The 12635-nt window shown below is 43.2% G+C and overlaps 1 protein-coding gene across 1 annotated transcript in view; it reads left to right on the top strand.

The window, feature by feature from the left end:
• The window catches only part of IREB2 (iron responsive element binding protein 2), a 69441-nt gene that overhangs the window by 25225 nt on the left and 31581 nt on the right, over positions 1-12635 (top strand). The window contains exons 9-14 of the mRNA XM_030188118.1: positions 5179-5318; positions 6250-6421; positions 6533-6630; positions 7205-7321; positions 8443-8602; positions 9413-9548. Coding sequence (XP_030043978.1) covers positions 5179-5318; positions 6250-6421; positions 6533-6630; positions 7205-7321; positions 8443-8602; positions 9413-9548 — 823 coding nt within the window. The remainder of the gene's footprint in view (positions 1-5178; positions 5319-6249; positions 6422-6532; positions 6631-7204; positions 7322-8442; positions 8603-9412; positions 9549-12635) is intronic.

The raw sequence follows: 12635 nt of genomic DNA, 5'->3' as shown, positions 1-12635 counted from the left end.
ATCACTTTGCACTTGCTCATTTTAAACATCTTCTGCCATTTAGATGCCCAGTCTCATAAGGTCCTCTTGTAAGTTTTTACAATCCGCTTGTGATTTAATAATTTTGAATAACTTTGTCTCATCAGCAAATTTAATTACCTTACTAGTTACTCCTATCTCTAGATCATTTATAAATATGTTAAAAAGCAGCGGTCCCAGTAGAGACCCCTGGGGAACCCCACTGTCCTTCTCCATTGAGAATACTGACCATTTAACCCTACTCTGTTTTCTGTCTTTTAACCAGTTTTTAATCCACAATGGACACTACCTGCTATCCCATGACTCTCCAATTTCCCCTGGAGTCATTCATGAGGTACTTTGTCAAACATTTTTTGAAAATCCAGATACACAATATCGACCGACTCACCTATAATATTCTCTACCATTTTGGCCGGCACCAATGTCAGGCTCACCAGTCTATAATTTCCCAGATCTCCTCTGGAACCTTTTTTTAAAAATCAGCGTTAGATTGGCCACCCTCAGAGCATGTGGCAATAGAGGTCTGGGTGTTGGCATTCCCCCCCCCCCCCCCCCCCCCCTCATCGGATGCTGGAGAAGGGCTGCGCTCCAAAACCTGCTGTAAATCGGCACACTCACTTTCTAGCGCTACTACTTTCTTCTGTGACAGCTGGAGGTCTGCAGGGCAGAAACCGTAGCAAAAGCAGATTGTAAATCAGACATGAGAGAATCCTTAAGAGCAAAGAGAGTATAGGCTAACTCTGAAAGCACTGCCACTGTGAGACAAGGTTTGTAATGCAGGGCATTCTGCAAAACAGCAGAATAAGCAGCAGCACTTTCCTTAGAGACCCCCCCCCCCCCCCCCCCCCCCCCCCCGAAACAACAGAAGCAAGGAGTCTCAACGGAAGTGTCCTGCTTGGACCTTCCGAGGGCGCAAGTGCAGAGAACACAGAGAGTTCAGGTTCAGATAAAAGAGGCATTGGAGATGCCATCCTGAAAAAAAAAAACCAGCATGAATCCTAAAAAAAAGCCCAATATGCAGAGAAATAGAGACACAGCAAACCAGCTGCAAGGAACTAGACACTGACAAAGGTTATATTCAGGGCAAGGCAATAAAATCTCAGGCAACAGACGACTGTGAAGCTGCAATAATAAATCAGACAAAAGACCAAAATACTCACAAAAACAACTAGCAAGCACGGGAATGGAACCCAGCCATAAAGCATGGGGTCGGGACGAGCTCCCAATATGTAGGGATATATTAGAATATATATATATATGTATGTTTTATATCTGATAATCACCACAAAAGCAATTATTTTGGACTCCTTTGCACAGGGATGACTGTACCTAATTGGCCCTATGGCTAGAGCTGTGCTGATGAAAGGAACAATGCCACAGATGGAATATATTACAATTTATTATGAATAGAAAAATAATATAGCAAATGCAAAGCAATTACAAAACTAGATTGGTTACCAAAAATAGATTATCACTAAAATATATGCAATGATATTTGATTATCCAAACGGACTATCTAAATGAATGATTACACAACCAATCACAATACTGATATCCTAATGAGATATAATAATATAATAAGAACTTACAGGTCTTATGCAAAATACATACTTAGCAGCAGATAGTTCACTGACCAATAATTATCTGGGGGGGGGGGGGGGGGGGTTCAACACTCGGAGAGGTCGGGTCTTTCTGACTCGGGCCAGCATCGTCAAGCTGCAGGAGGTGATTCGTCGGTTCCTGTGGTTGGTATCTCCATACGCAAGGGATTACCTTCAGGTACTGGGCTCCATGACGATTATAGAGGCTGTACCGTGAGCCAGAGTTCACATGACATCTCTGCAGAGGTCCCTTCTCGCCAGGTGGTCTCCGCAGAGGGACTCCCTGCTGAGGAAGTTGCCACTGCCAGCACAGGAGCGGGGGCAGCCTTCGCTGGTGGCTCCGAGAGTCCAACCTCTCCAGGGAGATGCCTCTAGACTCTCTGCACTGGATAATAGTCACGATGGACACCAGTCTAAGGGGCTGGGGAGCCCACTGTCAGGGACAGTATGCCCAGGGCCTTTGGTCACCGGGGGAATCCTCCTGTCTGATCAGACTCTTTGAGACGAGAACAATACATCTAGCACTTCTCGCGTTTCACCCTCTGCTGGAGCGCTCATCAGTTTGCATCATGTCGGACAACGCCACGGCGGTAGCCTCTGTCAAATCGTCAAGGAGGAACTTGGAGTGTACAGTTGGCGCGAGAAACAGCTTTTCTCATGAGCTGGACGGAAACTCATCTACTGGCCCTTTCAGCAGCTCATGTAGCTGGAGTGGAGAATGTCCAGGCGGATTTCCTCAGTCGGACCACACTGGATCCCGTGGAGTGGAAGCTCAAAGAAAGAGTGTTTCAAGCAGTCATAGATCACTGGGGAATGCCCGTCATGGACCTGCTCGCCTCTGCGGCCACTGCGAAGGTTCCAAGATTCTTCAGTCGCCGGAAGGAACCCTTGGCGCAGGGAGTCGATGCGCTTCTACAACCCTGGCCAACGGGCCTTCTGTATGCCTTTCCTCCATGGCCTCTCATAGGTCATCTGCTGCACAGGATTGAGGAGCATCAAGGAAGAGTAATCCTGATAGCACCGGACTGGCCCTGCAGACCTTGGTACGCCAACCTTCTGTGCCTGGTCGTCGGGCCTCCTCTCAAGCTTCCAGAGGATCACAGCTTATTGGTTCAGGGTCCGATATTTCATCCGGCTCGATTTTTGTCTTACAGCTTGGCTCTTGAGCGGACACGTTTGAACAAGAAGGGGTGTTCTCAGAACGTTGTTTCTACTATGTTGCGGTCCTGGCATCACTCTAAGTCACTTAACTATATCAGGACATGGAGAGTGTTTGAGGCGTGGTGTGCCGAGGTTGGTGCCTCCCCCTTTAGGGTGTCGGTAGCCCATATCTTGGACTTCTTGCAATGGGGCTTAGAAAAGGGTCTGTCTCTCTCTTCCCTTAAGGTTCAGGTGGCGGTCCTTGCTTTCTTTCGGGGGTGAGTTTGCGACAAGTCTCTGGCGGCTCATCCGGACGTCACCCGTTTTCTGTGTGGAGCGAGTTTAGTACGACCTCCAGCTCGGGACGATTTTTCCCTCGTGGGACCTTAATCTGGTTCTTTTGTCCCTTTCTCAGCCTCCTTTTGAACCTTTGACATCCTGTTCTTTTGAAAGACTTGACGCTTAAGGTGGTTTTTCTGGTGGCTATTGCCTCGGCAAGGAGGGTGTCGGAGTTACAAGCTTTTTCTTGTCCATCTCCAGTTTTGGAATTTGCTAAGGATCGGGTAGTCTTGCCCCCTGTCCCTTCCTTCCTAAGGTTCTGTCTCATTTTCACGTCTCTGTCGGTGATTTTGCCTGTTCTGTGCTCTTCCTCTGGGTTGGAGGAGCAGCAGCAGCGTCGTCTTAAGTGTCTGGATGTCAAGCGGGCATTCAGGCATTACTTGAAAGCTACGGAGGATTTCTGTCAGTCGGACCGTCTGTTTTGATTAGGTGAGTGCAGAAGAGCTTTGCGGCTTCCAAGCCTACCCTTTCTAGGTGGCTGATGGAGATGATAACTTCCGCATACCTTCTTGCAGGTAAACCCATTCCAGAGGGAGTGAAAGCTCACTCCACTAGGGCTTAGGCTACTTCTTGGGTGGAGCATTTTTTTTGGTCCCGCCATTGGAGATCTGTAAGGTGGCTACTTGGTCCTCTTCGCATTCTTTTTTGAAGCATTACCGGTTGGATATGCAGTGTCGTCAGGATGCAGGTTTCAGGGCGAGTGTCCTCTCTGTGGGTTTGTTGCGGTCCCACCCATGATATTACTGCTTTGTTACTTCCCATCAGTCTTAATCTGGACTGGTCCGGAGGGACGCTAAGGAAGGAGAAATTAGACCTTACCTGCTAATTTGCTTTCCTTTAGTCCCTCCGGACCGGCCCAGAGCCCTCCCAGGCATTCTTCAGTAGATTGTTTTGTTTCCACTTGTTCTGAAAAGCTGTGTTCTCCGTTGCCTGTGTTTGGAGGTTCTTTATTATGTTAAAAAAATAAAATAAATACCTTTATAGCCTGATATTGTACTCTTGCAATATAGTAGTCCTGTGGTGCCGTACTGCGGTAGGCACGGAAGGCAGCGGCAAGGGTCCAGAGTAGGCCTGGTGCCAGTGGCTGCTCAGGTTTTCCAGATGCACAGTCGGGAATCTTCCTGTTTTGGTACGATATACTGGATATTTCTCTGCCAGGCAAGGGCTCTTATTGGCTCTCCCTGAAGAGTCAGATTTCTCAGTCTCCACCTGCTGGAAGGCGTGCACAACCCATCTCAATCTTGGCCAGTCCAGAGGTACTAAAGGAAAGCAAATTAGCAGGTAAGGTCTAATTTCTCCTTGAGGAGGAGAGCGACAAACTCAGACATTCATGTTCGTCATGGGCTCACTACGCCCCCTGATATTCTTTTCACAAGGCCAAATACGGCTGCTAAACTGGCTTTAAAAATCGTCAGCCAGTTATATCAAGCGATATAACCAGCTGGCCGCTAACCGGGAATATTCAAAAGGGGATAGCCAGTTAAGCGCTATTTAACCAGTCAGCAGCCATTCTGGCAAGTTAAATAGCAATGAATATTGGGGGGGGGGGGGGGGTAATGTGTTTATTGGCCACCAGTTAAATAGCGATGAATATTGGTGGGGAGGGTGTTTATTGGCCACCAGTAAATATACTGGACTGAAAATCCCTCTAACTGCTCTGGCATTATCTGCCTAGTGAAGGGGCAAAGGTAGAATGGAACAAGGGCAGCAACACAAAACTATATATAGCGGTGATATTTATTCGTCTGTCACACTAAACTGATATTGGTGGCAGTGGTCAGTAGCAAATACATTTGTTCATTGTCAGTCTGTTAACACACTGACCACCACTGGTTAAAATTCAGCCCATTGCTTTTAAAGTGAAGTCCCATTCGATCTAAAGCAAAGGTCAGTCTGTGGCTCTTGCACCCTGCAAAAGACAATATATCTTACTATATTAAAAATGTTTTGTTGTAGTCTTGGTGCAATGTAAAGTGACAGACCAGTAATGTAAAAACAATTTATTTCACTGATAGAAGTACCACTGCCAGGTAAAAATATTTATCAAATTTGGTTCATGAATGAATTTTTCCCCCTCCAGGAGTTGGCGGTATTGAGTCAGAAGCAGCAATGTTGGGTATGCCAGTTACTCTCACTTTACCTGAAGTAATTGGATGTGAACTTATAGGCTCAACAAGTCCACTTACTACTTCCATAGATGTTGTCTTGAGTATTACCAAGGTAAGTTAAAATGGAGGCGTAGCCTAGTGATTAGAGCAGCAGACTGCAACTAGGGAAGCCAGGGTTCAAATCCCACAAGTAAGACTTGTAACTATGGGCAAGTTATTTATCCCTCAAGTGCCTCAAATACTAAGACCTCCAAGGACAAGGGAAACCTATTGTAGCTCAGAGCAAGTTACGTTCAGGTACTAAAAAGGTGTGAGCTAAATATAAATAATACAAAAAAATCTGTTGACTAGGAAGACCAAATTAAGAAACCTGTGTTTGAGAATTTAGAGCAACAAATTAACATAATGAAATCTGTTGTATATTAAACTCTTTTCTTAAGTCCCCTCCAAATTGGAACTTCTTAAAGTAAATTTCATTAGAAATATCTGTGTTTCTGATGTATCCTCCCTTCATGAAAAGAGCACTGCTATCTACTTGAGATGCCTAAAATGCTGAGTTTATTCTAAAAATGATCTACCACTATATATTAACCAGCATAAATGTGTCCTTTAATGTTATGATTATGTCTTCAACAGTTTAATTTCAGGTCATACCCTACACCACCCCTTTTCACATGTTGGGAGAAAAAAGCTTTATTCATGGCTTCCTGGGGAATTTCCTTAATTTTATTTTTGCAAGCTCATCCCAGCATGAGCCTCATGGTGCAGCCTTCTTTACGGACCTTGATTATAGTTCCCATTAGAGCCCTGTACATGTCCTGGCTGCCGAAGCAGCATCAGTCAAAGCCTGTAATCAAACCCACATTCTGCATTTAAACTTAGATTATAAACCGGAGGGCTTCTTCTTGATACATGTTAAATCTGGTCAAATAGCACAGCATATTGTAAAATATATTAAGGTGTTATTGCTTTGCATTGTCCTATAACGTGCACACAGTTTGCTTTTAGAATAATGTATTGCTATTTTTTTCCTGTTAAAATAGCATCTCAGACAAGCCGAAGTAGCTGGAAAATTTGTTGAGTTTTTCGGTACTGGAGTTTCCCAGCTGTCAGTTGCTGACCGAACTACAATAGCAAACATGTGCCCTGAATATGGGGCTGCTGTGAGCTTTTTCCCTGTTGATAATGTAGTGCTGAATCACTTAAAACAAACAGGTAATAATTAAAAATATTTTTGTGCACATTACTACTTGCTGCAAGAGTTTTGCAATTGTTTTTTTGAAGGTGCATGCTTACTGTACTCTGTTATACTATTATTGCATGCAGGTTTTGACCAAACGAGACTGGAGTCTTTACAGGCATATCTTAAAACTGTGAAGTTATTTCGAAGTGATCAGAGTTCTGAAGTTCCAGAGTACTCCCAGGTATTTATCACATTAAGCTTATACTTGTAATACCTGCATGACAGGAGTAGGCAGATAAAGACAAACTGTGCTTTGATGGCAACATGTACTAACCAGCAAAAGAACAGAATTGCAAGATCTGCATTGTTCTTAGCCACAGGACATCACTGCTGTGCTCTTCTCAGCACAGGGATAAAAAGTTCATGTATGTAGTATCTGTACATGTCTATATCTGTTTGTGTTTAAGCACCAGATTTAACATGAAAAATTTGTGTACTATGAACCAGTGTGTGAAATAAACCAGTCTGATGTATTCTCTTATTTTAAGAAAACATCTTCCTGTGCTAGACCTTAATATCTTTTAGCATCTTCTGGCAAAACATCTCTAATATTAATATTGCGTTTACCACAAATTGTATATTCTTCTACGACTTTGTAATTCTTTATATTGTTACTATGTTACTAAGCTGCATTGAGCCTGCCATGTGTGGGAAAGCGCGGGATACAAATGTAATAAATAATTATACTGTAAAAAGTGATACTTTCTGTAGGATGAGCCTATTTATAATACTTGATTGATTGTTTTTTCCCTGAGGTAATACAAATAAGTCTGAGCTCTATCATTCCTTATGTGAGTGGCCCTAAGAGACCACAGGACAGAGTAGCTGTGATGGATATGAAGAAGGATTTTCAAACTTGCTTAAATGAAAAGGTATGCAAAACCACAATACTCGTATCCCAATGCTGTCTGCTTTCTGGTGAGTGAGTGTGCTAGTGCAGAAACTGATTATCCTGAATAGCTGATTCTTTTTGTGGATAGGTACTAGGTATCATTACTGTGAAAAGTCTGCTTTGGGAGCTTCTGCTGTTCCCTGTGCTGTATCTAGTCTGTGCATAATTGAAAGACTTAATTTCCAGGTCTAGCAGTGTCTTGCCTACAAGTAAGGAAATATCTTAACTACAGAAAAAAAAATATTGGTAAGGTATTAAGAATAAAGGTGTATTGCCAGCATCCTAGCAGCTATAGTTTTCTTGCAAAAGTTTAAAGTGGGGAACCTTGTCTTTCCTTCATTTTTTTTTTTTTTTGTCGTGCCCTCTACTAGGATTTTTCATTATTTAGAGCTTATGGTGCAAAACCCACAAATAAGTAGTGAATATAAAGGTATAAACGTTTGACAGGAAAAAGTTTTTACCAATGTGTCACATATCTTTTATGTAAAATGTGTATCAGGTATTCTGTTTTGTGAGGTTTTTTTTTGGTTTGGTTTTTTTTTTTCCAAACTATGGCACAAAAAGTAGTTGTCCTGTGATTGAGCCTTTTTAACATTTTTTTAACAAGTTTTGAATGTTTGCCATCCAAGAAGGACGTTGAGATCTGAGAATGCTACGCAGCTTTCTCTGGATTTGATGATACAAGCATGCCATGCCGATACAAGAGCTTCTGCTTTTCAGTGGCAGGGATTCCACTATGGAGCGCGCATTCTGGCCAACTCCATCTCTGTGCCAGTAATTCAGTGTTTTAAAAAAATCTTTTGAAGAGAACTTTTTTTTACCACATTTTTTTGATTGTTTGTGGACATAGTAGTGTTCAGATTTTTTGTTTGTTTTTGTTGGGAGTGGGGGGGTTGAGCAGCTATGTTTTAATAGTGGAATATGGATATGAAGGGAAGAATTCTGTTAGTGAGATTTTGTGTATGTTTGTAATTTGCTTTAAATCTGTTTTTATTATGTATGTATGTTTGGAAACCACCTATGCTGTAGGTGGTATATATATTTTTAAAATAAATATTGGCTTTTACTTTTTGTGTTTCTTTTTTTTCCCCTTAAATCTAGATTGGCTTCAAAGGGTTTCAGATTGCTGTTGAAAAACAAAATACCATTGTGCCTATTCAGCATGAAGGGAACAAGTATTCATTGAGCCATGGGTCTGTTGTCATTGCCGCAGTAATCAGTTGTACAAACAATTGTAATCCATCTGTCATGCTGGCAGCAGGTACGCCAGGCATCTTAACACATTGCTATGTTCATCGCACTTTTCCAAAGTTTATGATTTTTGAGAGTAAAACTAGTTTGTGATAACTGGTGTTGGTATTCATGTAACACAGCTTATTTTTTAAACCTAAGATCAGTGGCGTAGGTAGGTGGGGGCCTGGGCCCCCAGGTTTCATGTGCCCCTCCCCCCTCCAAATTTCATCTGGCTCCCCCCTCCCCAATTTCATCTGGGCCCCTGATTTTGCTAGCAGGGGTCCCCAACCCCCGCCAGCTGAAGCCTTGTCCAGCACCGGTCTCTGGCCCTGCTCTCTCTCTTCCTCCTCATGTCTTGCACACTCCTTTAAGTGAAACTGAGCTTACTCAATTTCATTGAAAGGAGCGTGCAGGACGTGAGGAGGAAGAGAGCAGAGCAGGGAATGCGCCGGAGATCAGAGCTGGAGAAGGCTTCAGCTGGCAGGGGTTGGGGGACCCCCGCCAGCCAAGGTATTTGCTGCTGTGGGGTGCGGTTGGATGGCAGCAGGGTGGCAGACTAAATTGTGCCCCCCTTCCCCACCTCGGGCTCTGGCCCCCCTCCCACTGCGAGGTCTAGCTACAGCCCTGGTTAAGATAAATTTGAACATCTCGGAAAAGCATAAGGTGTACTAAAGGCTTCTCTTCTTTGACCTAGGAAGAGCAAAAGGAAGTAAGTGGGAAGAGGGGGGGGGGGAGTAGCTAGGTACGATAAGGATAAGATGATCCAGTGTGGGATGAGGTGGATTCTTATAGGTTTGACTTATTAGTTCCTTTTACTGAAGGTTATGTCCTTATTTAGGTATGTTGGCTAAAAAAGCCGTAGAAGCTGGACTTAAGGTAAAAACCTACATAAAAACAAGCTTATCTCCTGGAAGTGGAATGGTAACCCATTACCTTAGCACAAGCGGTGTGCTACCATACCTCAGCAAACTTGGGTAAGTGCCTTATAGGCAAGGCTTTGGAATTTTGTACTGTTGAAATTAGGTATTAATTCTTCTTACGTGGCAGGACAATTAATGCAATGTGTGAATATTTTCCAGGGTGTAAAAAAATATATATTATTTGAGGTTTTAAACCAAAACAGTTAAATCTTATGAGAAATGGTCCCACCTTTCCTTTTCCAAAAAAACTGGGAGATGGCTACAAAGAGCATTAAAAATCTTGTATCAGCATTGTCCACCATGCCAGTGCAAATGCATTTGCTTCCCCCCCCCCCCCCCCCCCCCATCAGCAGATGGAGAAAGAACAAATGCTTATGAACTTTGCCCTATATAGGACTCTGCATCCTGTTGTCCTCAATATTCTGTCTCCAGCAGATGGTAAAGGACAAACCATGGAGCTGCAGGCTAGAAGATCTGAGAGCTGTCTACTTAGTTGAACAGGGAGATGAGGGTTGAGGATCTCTGGGCCTTCATGAACTAACTATAAGCACCTGGAGTTGAGGTCCCTTTCCCTTGTGTCTTATGGGGCGCAGAGCCTGTCTCTTTCCTCTCTACTCTGTTATAAATAGCCCCCAGATAACCTGAGAACCTATACAAAAATAGGACTCATAAAATCAGATTGATGAGTCAAAGCTTAATTAAGCAATTTATTATTCAAATCATCCTTGCAAGAATGAGTGTGTGTTCCGTCAGCTCTAACTTGGAGCTTGCCTCTATATACGCACACAGATTTCTATAAGATTCCACAGATTTTATAGTTACATTTGAGTGTCTGCCCCTAAGCTTTTCTCATTGGCCAATGGTCTGTCTGCTAGGGTTCTATGTAGCAGCAGCTGGGACTTTTCCCCCTCCCTTTTGCTTGCGTTGTTTCACTGTTATCTGGGGCCTAGTGTGGCCTTGAGCTGGTAAGCTTGTCTGCCAGTGGTGTGTGTGGACTTCTTACCCCCCCCCCCCCCCTTTTCCTCCCCCTTCTGCTTAGTACAGATTCCTTTGTGCAATGATTCAAACAGCTAAGATACAGTGAAATGCTTTCCTTTTAGAGACAACTTTAGCTAGGGCCTATTATATGAAATGCCTTATTTCTATATTTCTTACAACTCTCACTCAATTTTTTGGCTTACTCCCTCTCAGAACAGCTGCCTCTTTAATAGAAGGTTATGCCAATCCAGGTCACAAGTACCTGGCAAGATCCCAAAATAGTACAATATATTTTATGCTGCTTATCCTAGAAATAAGCAGTGGATTTTCCCCAAGTCATAATGAGACAACATAAAACTGGATCAGGAGCAGAAAACCCTAAAAGGTTAGTTATGCTCAACTGAAACGAGTTATAAACCAGGTCAGGAGCAGGGCTGTTAGCCCAACATCCATCTGTTTGGGAGACGGAGAAATATTGAACACTTTATGCTATATAATACTCTTAAAGGGCGAGGCACCAGAACTTTCTTCCCCTGTCTATATCTGCTGGTGGAGAGAGACAACCGATTTTGTCTGGACTGCTCTTATAGGATACCATGGAATTTTACATTTCCTTATACAGTGCCGATTTTCTTAGGTCTATTTTGCACTTTTTTTGGCCGGGGGGGGGGAGGGTTCTGAGAGGAGCCTTGGTACATACCCCATTCTGAAGTCTGTTGCTGTGTTGATCAGACTAAGCATGTTTGGAGGAAGGGGGAAGAGTTGGGGGTTTTTTGTTTTGTTTTTTTGTTTTATATAAGGGGAAAATTCCTTAGGTTGTGAAGTGAAGACTCATACATAGTTCCAGGCCCATTCTGATTGAACTGGCATCTCAAGGGAGCAAGGGGAAGCTACCAGGTTGGAAATAATCTGTTGGATCAATAGTTTATTTCTGTATCATTACAGAAATGGCTGTGGTTTATATTATTATAATACCTTGTATTGAACAAATCAGGCAGTCTGGTCAAAAGATTATTGCATTAATGTTGAATGTCAGTAAAAAAAAAAAATATTTCTTACATATTGTGTGCAAACCCAAAGGCTATCAAATTGGTGTGCATTCAGATGCAGTTGGTATTACCCAGTCTCCAGATGGCTTACAGTTAAGTTTGTACCTGAGGCAATGGAGGGTTAAGTGGCTTCCCAAGATCACAAAAGGTGGGGATTTGATCCAGGCTTCCCTAGTTCTTAGCCCACTGGCTTGTCATTATATAAAGATTCTAGTTTAGAGAGAGGTCCACACACACTATAGGTAATATATCTTAACTGAACTATGGAATCTTCAGTATTTGCACTAGTTAACAAGAATGAGAGTCTGGAAATAAGTGTATTAGATACGTGGAGACTTTGTTTATGCTTACCTAATATGGCTGTTTGTATTGTGAACTGTGAGCAGCAACAGGTGCAATGGAAACTTTATACGTCCTTATCTTTTCTCTAGACCAGTCCAGATGAGTGGGTCCTATGCAGTCCGTAACTAGTCAGCTCTTAATAGTCAGCCCAGAATCAGAGCCTGGACACTGCTGCCTCTCCGAAACAGTCTTGAAGTAGTGGTGGCTGTGCACACCCATTTTGTCGAAGGGAGTGGACTCGCAATATCTCAACTAGATTGCCACAACAGATACAAATTTGGCTAGGGGAGCCCACTGTCAGGAGGCAGTGGCCCAGGGTTGCTGGTCACAGCTGGAAGCAAAACTATCAGTTGCGTGCAGACAACCTTTCATTTTGCTCTGGAATCATTTTTGCCACTAGTTTAGGGTAAGAGAATAAGAATTATGTAAGAAAATAAGTCATCAGGTGACAGAGGAAGTGGAACTTCTCATGCATTGGGCAGAGATCCATTTGGTAGCATGCTCGGCAGTGCACACAGCTGGCATTGAGAATGTCTAGGCAGATTTCCTGAGCATGATGGTGTTGGGTCCTGGAAACTGAAATCTTGCGCCTGAGGCATTCATTCTCAGCGTTGGGGTACCCCCTGATCATGGACCTGATGGCAACAGTCAAGAATGCCAAGGTTTCGATTGCATAAAAGCCCAAGGATCTTGCAAGATAGATTGGGAATGGGACTTAATAATCCGCCTTTCTGCAGCTACATTCAAAGCGGTTTATATAGTATATATAGGT

Source organism: Microcaecilia unicolor, chromosome 1 (assembly GCF_901765095.1).
Source record: "Microcaecilia unicolor chromosome 1, aMicUni1.1, whole genome shotgun sequence".
NCBI classification, from domain to species: domain Eukaryota; kingdom Metazoa; phylum Chordata; class Amphibia; order Gymnophiona; family Siphonopidae; genus Microcaecilia; species Microcaecilia unicolor.
Note: the sequence above shows the minus strand (reverse complement) of the source record. Positions and strands in the feature narration are given on the sequence as shown.